The sequence below is a fragment of the Sturnira hondurensis genome, unplaced genomic scaffold (genome assembly GCF_014824575.4).
Source record: "Sturnira hondurensis isolate 20B ecotype Veracruz unplaced genomic scaffold, ASM1482457v3 Scaffold0002039, whole genome shotgun sequence".
In the NCBI taxonomy this organism is placed as follows: domain Eukaryota; kingdom Metazoa; phylum Chordata; class Mammalia; order Chiroptera; family Phyllostomidae; genus Sturnira; species Sturnira hondurensis.
In genome coordinates this window covers 1,291,722-1,305,020 of record NW_028074670.1, presented here as the reverse complement: position 1 = coordinate 1,305,020, position 13,299 = coordinate 1,291,722, and the positions used below count along the sequence as shown (strand labels likewise).

Genomic DNA, 13,299 nt, shown 5'->3' with positions numbered 1-13,299 from the left:
ATCTCTTCCCGGCATAAACCCTTTGGTTTTCCAGCCTAGCCCTCCTTTGCCTTAAAAAAAAAGAAGAAGAAGAAGAGTGGAGGGGAAGACAGCTTGGTGGAAAATGGAAAACTAATCTCTTTTTTTTCTAATTCTTCCAGATCCATGGTAATAGAACATAGAACCCCAAACTTGGTCAGTTCCTCAAATTTATATCTGTCTTTATTGTACCGCTGTGAGCCTTCCTTGTCTTTATAAAGTAATCTCCTGCCTCTAAGATCTCTATGTTCTCTCTATTGAACCTATGGACAAACGCTCTCTGTACAATACACCCAAATTTTATGTACCACAGTTTGAATAACACTGGTTCTCCAACAACATAGTTCAAATTTCAGTTACCATAATATATGTTAACTGAATAATTGCATAACTTCTATGTCAAGTCTTCAGTCTACAAATCACTATATAAATAACAGGTGTGCATCATGATCACCATTAGTCACATCACTTCCTTCTGAGTCTTTCAGTGATTGGGTCGCTCTGCATCTGTTATGTATTACACGCTCTGACAGCAAGCGTGTGGTTGTGTTAGCACCTATTGCCCAGGGATAAACCCATGTAACATATTACAGAAATGGATTACTGAGATACTTGGTCAACAAAAACTGAATTACCAGAAGTTTAATTGAATGTTATTAGAAAGATTTTAAAGTAAAAACAACAAAGTGAAGTTATGATGAAACCTAGGCCTGCACGAAGCTATGGTATAAAGCTAACTTTCCATAAAGCATATGGAAACAGTTTTGTGAATATAAAAATCAAGTTTGCTTCAACATCTTACTAAAATTTTACAGGAAATAGAAGGATCCTTGTGGTTTAAATGATAGATCATATATTCTGCTTTGGATTGAAGACTTAAAAAGAAAGACAAAAACAGCTCCATCGGTTTAACTAACATTCAGGCCAAAGTGTTGAAGTTAGTAGCCTCATTGAAAGAAAACAGATCAGACTTCTGGTCAAGGTGAGGCATAGGTAAACACAGCTTGCTTCCTTGCATAACCACATCAAAATTACAACTAAATAATAGAACACACATTACCAGAACCGTCAGAAATCAAGTTGAATGGAAGTCTGACAAATACACAAAGAAATCATATCCATCCAGATTGTCAAGTGACATGGAGACATGGAATGGGCTGGTCCCATCCCCATGTGTGGTGGATAAAAATTTGGGAGGGATATCTCGAGGAGCGAGGAGCCCCAGGCCCACACCAGGCACCTCAGCCTAGGGTTCCAGTGCCAGGAATATAAGCCTACATAACTACTGACTGTAAAAACCAGTGGTGTTTTAAGTCAGTCATATGAACTCTACTGATTCCCAAACAGTGCCTCTTAAAGGGCCCGCACATGGACTTTCTCAGACCCACTCCCTCTTAGCTCCAACACCAGGGTAGCAGCTTGAAAGGATCTAATGACATATGGGGAGGAACTGTAGTGTCTGCCATCAGGGAAGAGCTGGGGGGACAGCTTTTTCTGAAACAGAAAAGTGGGCAGAAGGCATTGTTCTTTTTCTGGACCCTTTCCCAACAGAGCCACAGAGCTGGCAGGTGGGGGGTATACCTGAGACTCTGTTAACCTGGCTCACATGGTTTGCACCACCATGGGGAAATCCTAAAGCTCTGACCTACCCAATTTACAGCCCACCCAAGCTGTTAACAGTGGCTTTTCTGTATGAATGGCTAATCTCAGCTCAGACTTCACATCTTCTTAAATTCTCTCAAGTGACAACCAGCCTCAGTGAGCCACCATACATCAGGCTAAATAGCCCCAGGCCTAGCATTAGCAGCAGTCAGCTTTGGATCACAGTTTGGCCTTGCCTGGGAACCTTCAGGTCCAGCACAAGTAGCAGTCACCTGAAGATTGCTTTTGTAGATCATTCTCAGTGGCCCTGGGTGGAACCCAGGTGGTAGCTGACCCTGGCCTGCACCACCCAGGAAACCCCAGAGCTTGTGCACCCAGTGGACAACTGCAGACTACGTCAGAACACCACCATCCTGCCCTCCACAGAGGATGGAAGTTGGCGGTCAGTAGTCACAGCCAGTCCTTGTAGCTGACTGGGTTAATCTCTCCCATTGACCTGCCAACAGCAATCAAAGCTCAACTGCAAGGAGAGGGTATACACAGCTCACCAGAAGGGTACACCTTGACTACCCAGCTTGGGTAATAGGGGAAGCAGTGCCACTGGACCCTACAGGACACAGGGATGTGAGGGAATGGGTAAAGAGGTAAGGGTATTAAGAAGTACCGAATGGGAGTCGCGGAATAGTTATGGGGATATAAAGTACAGTACAGGAAATGTAATAGCCAAAGAAATTGTATGCGTGACCCATTAACATTAACAAAGGGGTGTATTTTGCATGAGGGAGTGTGGAATGCTTGGTTGGGGTGGGCAAAGGGGGAAAAGTTGGGAGAATTGTAACAGCTTAATCAGTAAAATATATGAGGTCTGTCTGGTAAAAGTCCAGCCATTGTTAATATAATGGGAATGGTTTGCATGACATCAGTGTAACCTGGCAGCCAAGGAGAGTGGACTGGAATGTGTATCGTGAACAATAATGACTTCACTGTCCTGGTCAGTGGGGGCAGTAGGTGCTGTTGAGTGAGCATGTGTACTGTGTGGCCATCATATTCAAATGACTGATCGAATAGAGCAACTGATTTGCATCAGCTTTTGTGTTAAGCTTGAACAGTCCTCTGTGGAAACTGTTTGGGTGATTCAGAAGATTGCATCTGTGGGCAACTGGTGAGTGGCAGCTTTATCATGACAACACACCCACTCATGCATCATGTCTTGTGCAGAGTTTTTTGGCAAAACATCATGTCACCCAGGTTACTCGGCCTTGTTACATCTCAGGTTTGGCACCCTGCAACTTCTGGGTTTGCCCAAAACTAAAATCACCGTTGAAAGGGAGATTTCAAACTGTCGATCAGATTCAGGAAAATTTTTAAAAAGAAAAATTCAGGAAAATATGAAGGAGCAGGTGATGGCTATTAGGAGAGCTGTGTGAGGTCTCCAGGGTACCTACTTCGACGGGGACTGAGGCATCATTGTCCTGTGTGTGATATTTCTTATATCTTGTATCTTCAATAAATGTCATTGTCTCAGAAGTTATCATGAATTCACTAACATTAAGTTATCTGGGGAAGCCCTGGCTGGTGTAGCTCAGTGGATTGAGCACAGGCCTGTGAACCAGAGGATCACGGTTCGATTCCCAGTTAGGGCACATGCGTGGGTTGCAGGCCAGTTCCCTGCAGGCCAACTCCCAGCAGGGGATGCACAAAAGGCAACCATACATTGATGTTTCTCTCCCTCTCTCCTTCCCCTCTAAAGTTAAATTAATAAATAAAATCTTTTAAAAAAAGTTATCTGGGGAAGCTGCTAGTGTGGGTCAGAATGCTGCTGTGAGATTTATATCCAGATTTCAAAGATCAGTTAAGATGGATGTTATGATTGCCAAGGAATGCAGCCCCATCAAGAACTTATATAACCAAAGATACAGGGTCGTGAAGTGGTCATAAAAGAGGTAAAGGTATATGAAAGTTTTTTTTTAATTAGGAGGGAACACAGAGTGAATGTAAGACCTATACTTATCTGTCCAGTTATTTGTGGCAAAGGAATTAGGGGGTCAGGAAAATATAAATGCGTTTGCCAAAGTACAGGCCTCGGGGTATGAGACTGAGGTCCTATTGGGCAAGGGTTTTACCTGAGTGCTTATGTATTTGGGGGGTATATCATCCCTAGTTTAGAAAATGACATTTTGCCGGGGAGAGCAGCTTACAAACAGTTATTCTAAATCCCTTCCCTTCTGAGATTTAGGCTTAATGTAATATTTAGAAGTTAAGTGAATTTAATACTTTGTTTCAGAATAGAATGACAAGAAATAAAACTAAGAAACGTGAAAACTTGTATTCTATGAATTTGGGTTTTGCATTCTCCTGCATTCCATCAGCTCATTTTTTGTAATGGACATCTATTTACTTTCCTAAAAATTTGAGGAGGTGGCAGGAATTAGCAATGCTATTTTTTTCTGATTATTTTGTAGCCTTGTTTATAAAAGAATTTGAAAATGTGAAAAAATAAATTCAAGTAATAAATTAGAAATTACATGGGCCCTGGCTGGCGTAGCTCAGTGGATTGAGCGCGGGCCTGCGAACCAGACGACCGTGGTTCGATTCCCAGTCAGGGCACATGCCTGGGTTGCAGGCCGGTTCCTTTCGGGCTAGCTACCAGCAGGGGACGCACAAAAAGGCAACCGTACATTGATGTTTCTCTCCCTCTCTCCTTCCCCTCTGAAGATAAATAAATAAATAAAATCTTTAAAAAAAAAAAGAAATTACATGGTCTAAAGAAATACCTCCAAGTTAAAAAATTGGTCACCTATATTTATAGCTTGAAAAACTTGAATTTATAATTTATGGTTTGAATTACTTGTAGGAAATGTAATTTTCAATTACTTTGTTAGTTTTTTATGAAAATGAAAGAAATGTTGTTTACCTTTGCATTAGCTTAACAATATATTATCTTTTTACATGTGAGTAGTAAAAAGAAAACTATAGAAAACTTGGAAGACATAGGACAGTGTAGACTGCTTCTGAAGTCGTCGTCGTCTGGAATACTGTTAGCTGCTGTTCACTCGTGTGTCCTCATGGTGGTTTTTAGCCCCTGGGTGTTGGGTGGTCAAATAGTTGGTATCCTGTTCTGATTAGTCATAGCTGATGTTATGGTAGCTGATAAATAGTGTGTGAAATCCAGCTTTTTGGGAGTCATTAATGTTAAAAATTCTGGTAACTAGAAGTTACTTTTTTCTATACATCGCACTGTTTTTCACCCTCCCTTAACATATCCAGTGGTCCTTGGTAAATTGTGTTAGGTGGGGAATATTTGTCCAACTAAAGGTCAAGTTAAAGAAGAATATAATGCTAAGGGCTTCTATATCTTGATATGATAAAAAAAGCAAAACAATGCTTTTTACCACTTGATTGCAAAATTGATTTTGGTGCCGGCTGTTAAACATTTCTGTTTTAGTGCTTACCTGAAATAGTAGTTCCAGCTCAAGATTGGTTGTTCAAACTGTTTGTACTAAGAGGCCTGAGTCACTGTTGTTTGGATCATCAATATTTTTTTCTCATTAGTTCTGTGTTTGTTCATATCTTTCTGGCACAGTGTAATACACTATAGCAGTGATGTCAAACTCATTTTCACCAGGGGCGGGCTGAAGTAATTTTAGGACTATATAAATGTAACTACTCCTTAACTGTTGAGGAGTTGAAATTACATTCGGACCTTTGAAGGCAACCGAGAGGCCAATGTGGCCCCAGTGAGAATGAGTTTGATTCCCCTGCACTCACTATATGATGTTTATGTGGCTTTATTTGCCTGATAAGACTGGAAGCAACTTAATAGTAAATACTGATGTTTACCGTTTTTAATTCCAAAGTAAGTAGCACAAAGTCTTGCGCCTAACAAAAGTTTAAAGATTGATGGTTCCCTTTCAGAATCTGGTGATTCATTTTCAGTTTAACAGGAAAAAAGTAGTGAATCTAGGCAATTCAGTAGTGAGTCTCATGGCTGACACCTCCTTCAAAGTGTGGCTTAGCATAGTTCCTAATCTGTCATGTAACTCATCAGAGTCAATCATGCCGTAGTGTAAAAGCATAATAAGTGTGTAATTGTCATCTAACAATATTTTTTTCTTTTTTTCATTGGTTGAAAGCCTCTTCAGTTTTAATTGTTATGTTTACTTTTTTACAAATGTCTCGGGGCCTAGGGATTGATGTTACCACCAACTTCCACAAGATGGCAGACCAGACACTTTTTTTCATGTTACTAGGTTTCAAACAATTTTTAATACACCTTACTTAAGCTGTTAATAATTGTTAAAATCGTGTTTGCTTTTTCTTTAGGTGGGCAGTATCAAACCGAGAAATGCTTATAGCCCAAAACAGCTCCTTGGAATTTAAGCTACATAGACTGTATTTTATTAGCTTGCTAATGGGTGGAACTACAAATCAGCGGGAAGCATTGCAATATGCTAAAAATTTTCAGCCATTTGCCCTAAATCATCAAAAAGGTGAGTCCTGAGTCTCATATTTTTTAATTTTTTTAAAGATTTTATTTATTTATCTTTAGAGGGGAAGGGAAGGAGGGAGGGAGAGAAATATCAATGTATGGTTGCCTCTCATGTGTCTGCCGCTGGGAACTGGCCTGCAACCCAGGTATGTGCCCTGACTGGGAATTGAATCACTGTTTTTTGGTTCACAGGCCTGCATTTAATCTACTGAGCTACACCAGCCAGGGCTTATTTTGTTTTTTAATTATATATTATTGATTATGCTATTACAGTGGTCCCAATTTTTTCCCCTTTTGTCCCCTCCCCAGATCCTCCACACTTCCCCAGGCAGTCCCCACACCATTGTTCATGTCCATGGGCCGTGCATAGGTATTTTGGCTACTCCATTTTCCACACTGTACTTTACATCCCCGTGGCTCTTCTGTAACCATTTATTTGTTCTTCTTAATCCCCTCACCTTTTTACCTATTTCCCCTCACCGCCTCCCATCTGGCACCCATCAAAACACTCTCTATATCCATGATTCTGTCTCTGTTCCTCTTGTATGCTTAGTTTTTTAAGATTCAGCTGTTGATAGGTATGTATTTATTGCCATTTTATTCATAGTTTTGATCATCATCTTTTTCTTAAATAAGTTCCTTTAACATTTCATTGAGTAGTGGTTTGGTGATGATGAACTCCTTTAGTTTTTTCCTGTCTGGGAATCTCTTTATCTGCTCTTTAATTTAAATGATGCCTTTGCTGGGTAGAGCAATCTTGGCTGTAGGTCCCTGCTTTTCATGACTTTGAATATTTCTTTTTGATCCCTTTTAGCCTGCAAAGTTTCTTTTGAGAAATCAGCAGATAGTCTTAAGGGAACACCCCTGTAGGTAATTAACTACTTTTTCCCTTGCTGCTTTTGAGGTTTTTTGTCTTTAATCTTTGGCATTTTAATTATGATGTGTTTTGGAGTGGGCCTCTTTGTATCCATCTTGTTTGGGACCCTCTGTGCTTCTTGGACTTGCATGTCTATTTATTTCACCAAATTAGGAATTTTCTTTCATTATTTTTTCAAATAGATTTCCAATTTCTTTTTCCTTCTCTTCTCCTTCTGGCATACCCAAAATGCAAATGTTGGAATGCTTGAAGCTGTCCTGGGGGCTGCTTACACTGTTCTTGTTTTTTTGGATTCTTTGTTACTTCTTGTTGTTCTAATTGGTTGTTTTCTGATTCCTTATGTTCCAAATCGCTGATTTGATTCTCGGCTACATCCATTCTAGTGTTTTTTCCCTGTAAAAATATTCTGTATTTGTACAGGGGAAAATATTAAATAATAAATATTTATTTAATATTTTATTAGATATTAATAAAATATCTATTATTTAAATAAATACTAAATATAAATAAAAATATTCTGTATTTCAGTCAGTGTGTCCTTCATTTCTGACTGGATCTTTTTTATGCTGTTGAGGTCCTCACTAAATTCTTGAACATGCTTATAATAAACCAGTGTTTTGAACTCTGCATCTGATAGATTGCTATCTCCATTTTGTTTAGTTCTTTTTCTGGAGCTTTGATCTGTTCTTTCATTTGGCCATGTTTCTTTATCTTTGTTTCATTTTGGCAACATTCCTGTGTTTGTTTTTATGTTTAGGTCGAGTCACTATGATTTCCTGTCTTTGTAGCATCACCTAATGTAGCAGGTGTCCTGCAGGGTCCAGTGGTACTGCCTTCCCTATTACCCACACTGGGTACTTAAGGTGTGCCCTTTGGGTGGGCTGATTATACTCTTGTCTTGTAGTCTAGCCTTGATGACTGTTGGCAGGTCAGTGTGAGGGATTTACCCAGGCCAGTCAGCTACAAGGACTGGCTGTGACCACTGACTACCAACTTCCATCCTCCATGGAGGATCAGCTGTGCAGGGGCAGTGTGGTGGTGCTCCGATGTGGTTTGTAGCTGTCCACTGGGTGCACAAGCTCTGAGATTTCCTGGGTGGTGCTAGCCAAGGTTAACCCCCACCTTTGTTCTGCCTGGGGCCACCCTGCCTGAGCTATAAAGCAGTCTGAGATGGCTGTTGCTTGTGCTGGGCTTGGAGTTTCCCAGATGAAGCTAAGCTGTTAGTCTAGGCTGGCTGCTGCTAGTGCCAGGCCTGGGTCCACTTAGCAAGAGATACAGGGGCCTGGGGGGGCTCACTGAGGCCAGCTGTTGCTTGTTTAAGAGGATTTAGGAAGCTGTGAAGCTAGAGCCAAGACCGGCCGTGCATATGGAAAAGTCATTGTTAACAGTTTGAGTATCTTGGTAAATTGGGTGGGAGGAAGTCTGAGGGGATCTCCAGAGTGGGGCAAACAGTGTTTAGCCAGGTTGGTGGAATTGGAGATGTGGCATTTGCCTGCTGGCTGTGTGGCTATGTGGGGGGAGGGTTCAGAAAGGGGACAGTGACCTCTGCCCACCTTTCTCTCTGGGAGAAAGCTGTCCCCCAGCTCTTGCCTTGATGCTGACACTTCAGTTCCTATTTGTATGCCACTGGTGCCTTCCAGCTGCTACCTCAGTGCTGGAGCTGAGAGGGAGTAAGTCTGTGTGTGGGTGGGTTCCTTAAGAGAAACTGGGTGGGACTCCAGCAGGTTCTTCTGCTGACTCAATTACCCCTGATTTTTGCGAGCAGGAGTTATGGAGACTTATCTTACTGGCACTGGAACCCTGGGCTGGGATGACCCAGTGGTGTTGGCTGGAATCTCTTGCTCCCTTAGATACCCCTTCCAAATTTTTATCCACCGAATGTGAATGTGGGACCAGCGCACTCTATGTCTCTGCCCCTCCTCCCAGTCTGGATGAATGTGGTTTCTTTAATTCCTCAGTTGTCAGACTTCCATTCAACTTGATTTCTGATGGTTCTTGGTGATGGTTGTTCCATATATATTAGTTGTAATTTTCATGTGGCTATGCGAGGAAGTGAGCCGTGTTTACCTATGTGGCTATCTTGACAGGAAGTCTAAGTGAATCACATGTTTTTAATGTTTGCAGCAGACCCACAGCCACCACTGGAATTGAAGCATACCTTAAGTAGAGCTAATATGTGCTTCCTAGTGAATGAAAACAGTTGTAGATGATAATCACAGAAAAAGCTGTGACTGGGTCTAGAGCAAAAAACGTATTAGATTCATAAACGAAGTGTTAGGTCAAACGCAGCCTAGCAAATACTAAACAATATTTAGAAGCAGAAATGCTCATTCGTCCAGATCATGATGGCTCTGAAGGGGTTTCAAATGTAGTAAACTGAAATATTAGCCAAGAAATTAATGCACCCTCAATACAGTATGCTTTAATTTCAAGATCTTTGTCAACTTTTTACTTGGATATGTACAAGACCAAATAGTATCTTTCAAGAATAAAGATTGCATACAGAGCCCTCATAGATTTAAGTTGATTTAAAGCAGGTAATTTCTGCATTGCTGTATATGTAATTACATAGTAGCCAAAGGGCATTGGGTGAACTTTCAGGAGACTTGTATCTGGGCCTTGGCCTCGCTATGTACTTCTAAGCTTTGGGACTTTGTAAAAGTCATGCTAAGTTTCCAATTCTCGGTTTTTGTAAAAATTAGAAATAAGTTTTTATTACTGATCTCTATAACAATAAGCTTTTTGTGGATACTTTGGAGTTATATCAAGTTATTGATGTTGAGAAACTGAGGCTGGGTGGAGAGAGAATTCTCTGAAATACCTAGTTGCCCTCCCTTAAAAAAGTCAGAAAGAGACATTGCATTTGGGGGGATTTGATACTCAACTGAGAGGGGATCTGAGAAAAAGAGTGAAGTGTGCACTTGTTCCCCCTGCCCTGGCCCTTCTGCTGCTGTTACTGCCCCAGCAGAGTGTTTCAGAGTGCCCCTGGGTGTCACAGTGGGAGTAGTGGGTAGTTCTACAGTCAAATAATATGTGGTGGCCCCTTTTATAGCATAATTATTGCTCTTGAAGGTAATGGTAATTGTACTACACTATTTGTAACAATAAAATAACTGCAAGTTCAATGTTTAGTGCTTTTTTCCCCTCCCTTTTCTCTGTACTGTTTCTTTAAGGTAAAGGGAGAAGCCAAGCTTAAAGACCAAAATTCTAAAAGACATTGTGAATAAATAATTTTAGGCTGTGTCACTGGGGAGGGGGGGATTCTTGCCTTTCTCAGCTTGTTACCTACAGGCCAGCTGTATTTCAGGAATAAGCATTCACACCTGTAAGTGCTGCTGCTTTTGTTTAGACATTCAGGTTTTGATGGGAAGCCTCGTGTACCTGAGGCAAGGGATTGAGAACTCACCATATGTTCACCTGCTTGATGCAAACCAGTGGGCTGACATTTGTGACATCTTTACACGGGATGCCTGTGCCCTCCTGGGGCTTTCCGTGGAATCCCCTCTCAGTGTCAGGTATGGAAATGGGTCCTATTACTGAAATATGCATCGTATTGGTTAGTTCTTCATTGGTTACCTAGTTCTTGATGTTTAAAGCCGAGAGATTGTTTGTCTTTCTGAAGAAGAGTGCAGTGGTATTTTAAGAGATTGTTAGGATTGACAGTGACAGTTTTAGAGCAGCGGTTTCTAAAGTGTAACCGTGAACCTGTGGGGTCCTGAGCCTTTCCCACTCGGTTGACATCTGCACAGATGGTGCAGAAACAGTGGTGAGTTAATTGCTTGAGCCTCAGCACAGGTCAGAGCAGTGGTCTGGAAAACCCCATTTTCCTCACCACCACACACTTGCAGCTTAAGACATGCTGGTTTTACTTCAGAATGTTCTTGATAAAACATTAAAATGATTAGTTTTATTAAATATTGACTTTTGAGCACACATATTTTTAATATTTGTGTGGCATAGTAGGAAGTTCACATAAAACACCAGCTTCATGCCAAAATATGATTATCATCTCAGGAAAAAGCACCTGTATGTTGTTAGAGTTATGAGCTAATAAGCTAGTTTTTTTACTTTTATTTTCATGGAACACAGCTGTTACTTGAAAGAATCACTAAAAGACAGACTGCAATTATTCATACTCAGGTGTTCAGCATACATTTCTTCAAATAAAGTGAGTCTTATATCAAGGAAAGCAACTGACAGTATCTTTTGCTATAATGACAGAATTTAAGATTTTGAGCTAAAATAGAACGTTTGGAAATCTTGTACTGCCACTGTGAACTTGACAGCTTTCCCATATTTAAAGATTTTTCTGATTTGCTTGGTGATATTAATGAATTTTTTTGATAATGTATAATTAGATATGCTAATTCTTTAAAGGTCTTAGGATATATTAGGTCTTAGGATTCAGTAGGATCTTACAAAATCATGCATTGAGTAAAAGAGTCATTCAGAGTATAAGACAGACCATTGGATTTGAATGTAGAACAGTACAAAAAATTCAGTGGTAAGGATTCAGATTCCATGGTACAAAAAACTTTTTCTGTACTCCTTGTTTTGTTTTGGTGTGGCGTTAAAGAAGAATATCCACAATTTTCTGAAAAGGCAGTTAAATTACTGTAGATGTGTGTGAGACTAGATCATTTACTTCAGCCTGAAGAACACATTGCAGCATATTGCACGCAGAGGAACATTTAAGAATTCACCTGTCTCCCATTAAGCCAGTCGTTAAAGAGCTTTGGGAAAGTGTAAAGCAGTGCCAGTCTTCTCACACATTTACTTTGGGCTTGGAAAATAGGGGGTTTTGAGTAAGAATATAATTTATAACATGTATTAAGTTTATTATTTTAAAGTAAATTAATATTTTAAAAATTTTGGTTTTAATTTGTGCAACAGTGATAATATATCCACAAAAACAGATGCTCTTTGATATCCTTAATATTTAAGTATGCAAAGAGGACCTGAAACCAAAAAGTTTAAGAACCTATTTTAAGAAAATAACTTGTTTACTCTTCATTTAATATCTCAAGTGTTTTTCATTCCCGCTGTGTGCCTGCAGTGTGTGGGGTACAGTCTGTGTTCCGTAGGGTGCACCATCGGACTGCAGAGACCCTCATGCATTTAACCATCACGCAGGGCCAGGCTGCTGGTCAGGTTGTCTGGGGAACAGACTCTGAAATGGGTGGAGATTGACAGGGAACAGGTTACTGGGATCAGCCCCTGTGGTGGGAATCAAAGCAGCAAGATTAGGCAGATTAGGGAAAAGTTGAAATGTGAATACAGGCTAACTGAAGGCCTCATCCCATCTCTGAGAATGGGCTTTTCTGTCCATGTGGAACATTCATCAGATGTGACCCTGGTCAGTGGAAAGTCCTGAAGAGGGACTGTGCTGAGAATTGACTGTTGGCTTTTAGATCTGAGTACTTGAGCCCTGAACAGGGGCAATCTGGGTCTAGAAGGAACCATGCAAAAAAAGTTTCAGAATGTCATTAATGACTGATAGATAGAGCCCGTGAAGCCTGGAGGTTCTATATAACTTAAAACCTATGTGTACGCATGTGCACACATCTGCTAATTTAGCAGAGCAGAGGGCTCTGTGCCCTGACCGATTCTAACAGCTCTCTGCACACACAGTCTGAAGGAATTGACATTTGTAGGACCAAGCTGTCTGACGCTGGCCTGACATTGACTTTTTCTCTTCTGTCTTCCCAGTTTCTCAGCAGGTTGCGTGGCACTGCCAGCTTTAATTAACATTAAAGCTGTGATTGAACAGAGGCAGTGCACTGGAGTTTGGAACCAGAAAGATGAATTACCCGTGAGTTCCATTTCCTATTGGTTATTTACCTTTCCTGCCATTAGAAGAATATGGATGTTAAGGATTTAAAATGTCAGTCTTGCCTTTTAACTAGGGAACATTATTGTATAACCTTTTGACAGAGTTTCTTTTATGCATGTGGTCACATGATTAAATAATAGAAGTGGGGGGCCAGGTACATTTTGGAGGCACTGAAAGGGTTTTCTTAAAATTTTGACTTAGAGTGGCAATGAAAGCTAATGAAGAAAACACTGGAATTTGGGAGGGTGGGAAATACTGTAGCATGTGGTGTGTTCTGCACTTGACAAAGCACATGCTGTGATTTTTTAAAAAAATATAAAACAGTGAGTCAATTTGATTGGATTTAGTTTTATGTTAGCATTGGTATTTATGAGATGATGAGTTTGAGCTCATTTTATTTTTCTATTTTTTAAAAGATTTTATTTATTTTTAGAGAGATGGGGAAGGGAGGGAGAAAGAGAGGGAGAGAAACCTCAATGT

The 13,299-nt window shown here is 40.4% G+C and overlaps 1 protein-coding gene across 4 annotated transcripts in view; it reads left to right on the top strand.

Annotated features, from left to right (window-relative positions):
* The window catches only part of RMND5A (required for meiotic nuclear division 5 homolog A), a 69,130-nt gene that overhangs the window by 48,340 nt on the left and 7,491 nt on the right, over positions 1–13,299 (top strand). For all 4 annotated transcript variants that reach the window (XR_005065456.1, XM_037038943.1, XM_037038936.1 and 1 more), the window contains exons 5-7: positions 5,944–6,110; positions 10,336–10,501; positions 12,696–12,798. Coding sequence is in view for 3 of the 4 variants with exons in the window: in XM_037038943.1 (XP_036894838.1) it covers positions 5,944–6,110; positions 10,336–10,501; positions 12,696–12,798 (436 nt within the window). In the remaining variant the exon portion in view is untranslated. The remainder of the gene's footprint in view (positions 1–5,943; positions 6,111–10,335; positions 10,502–12,695; positions 12,799–13,299) is intronic.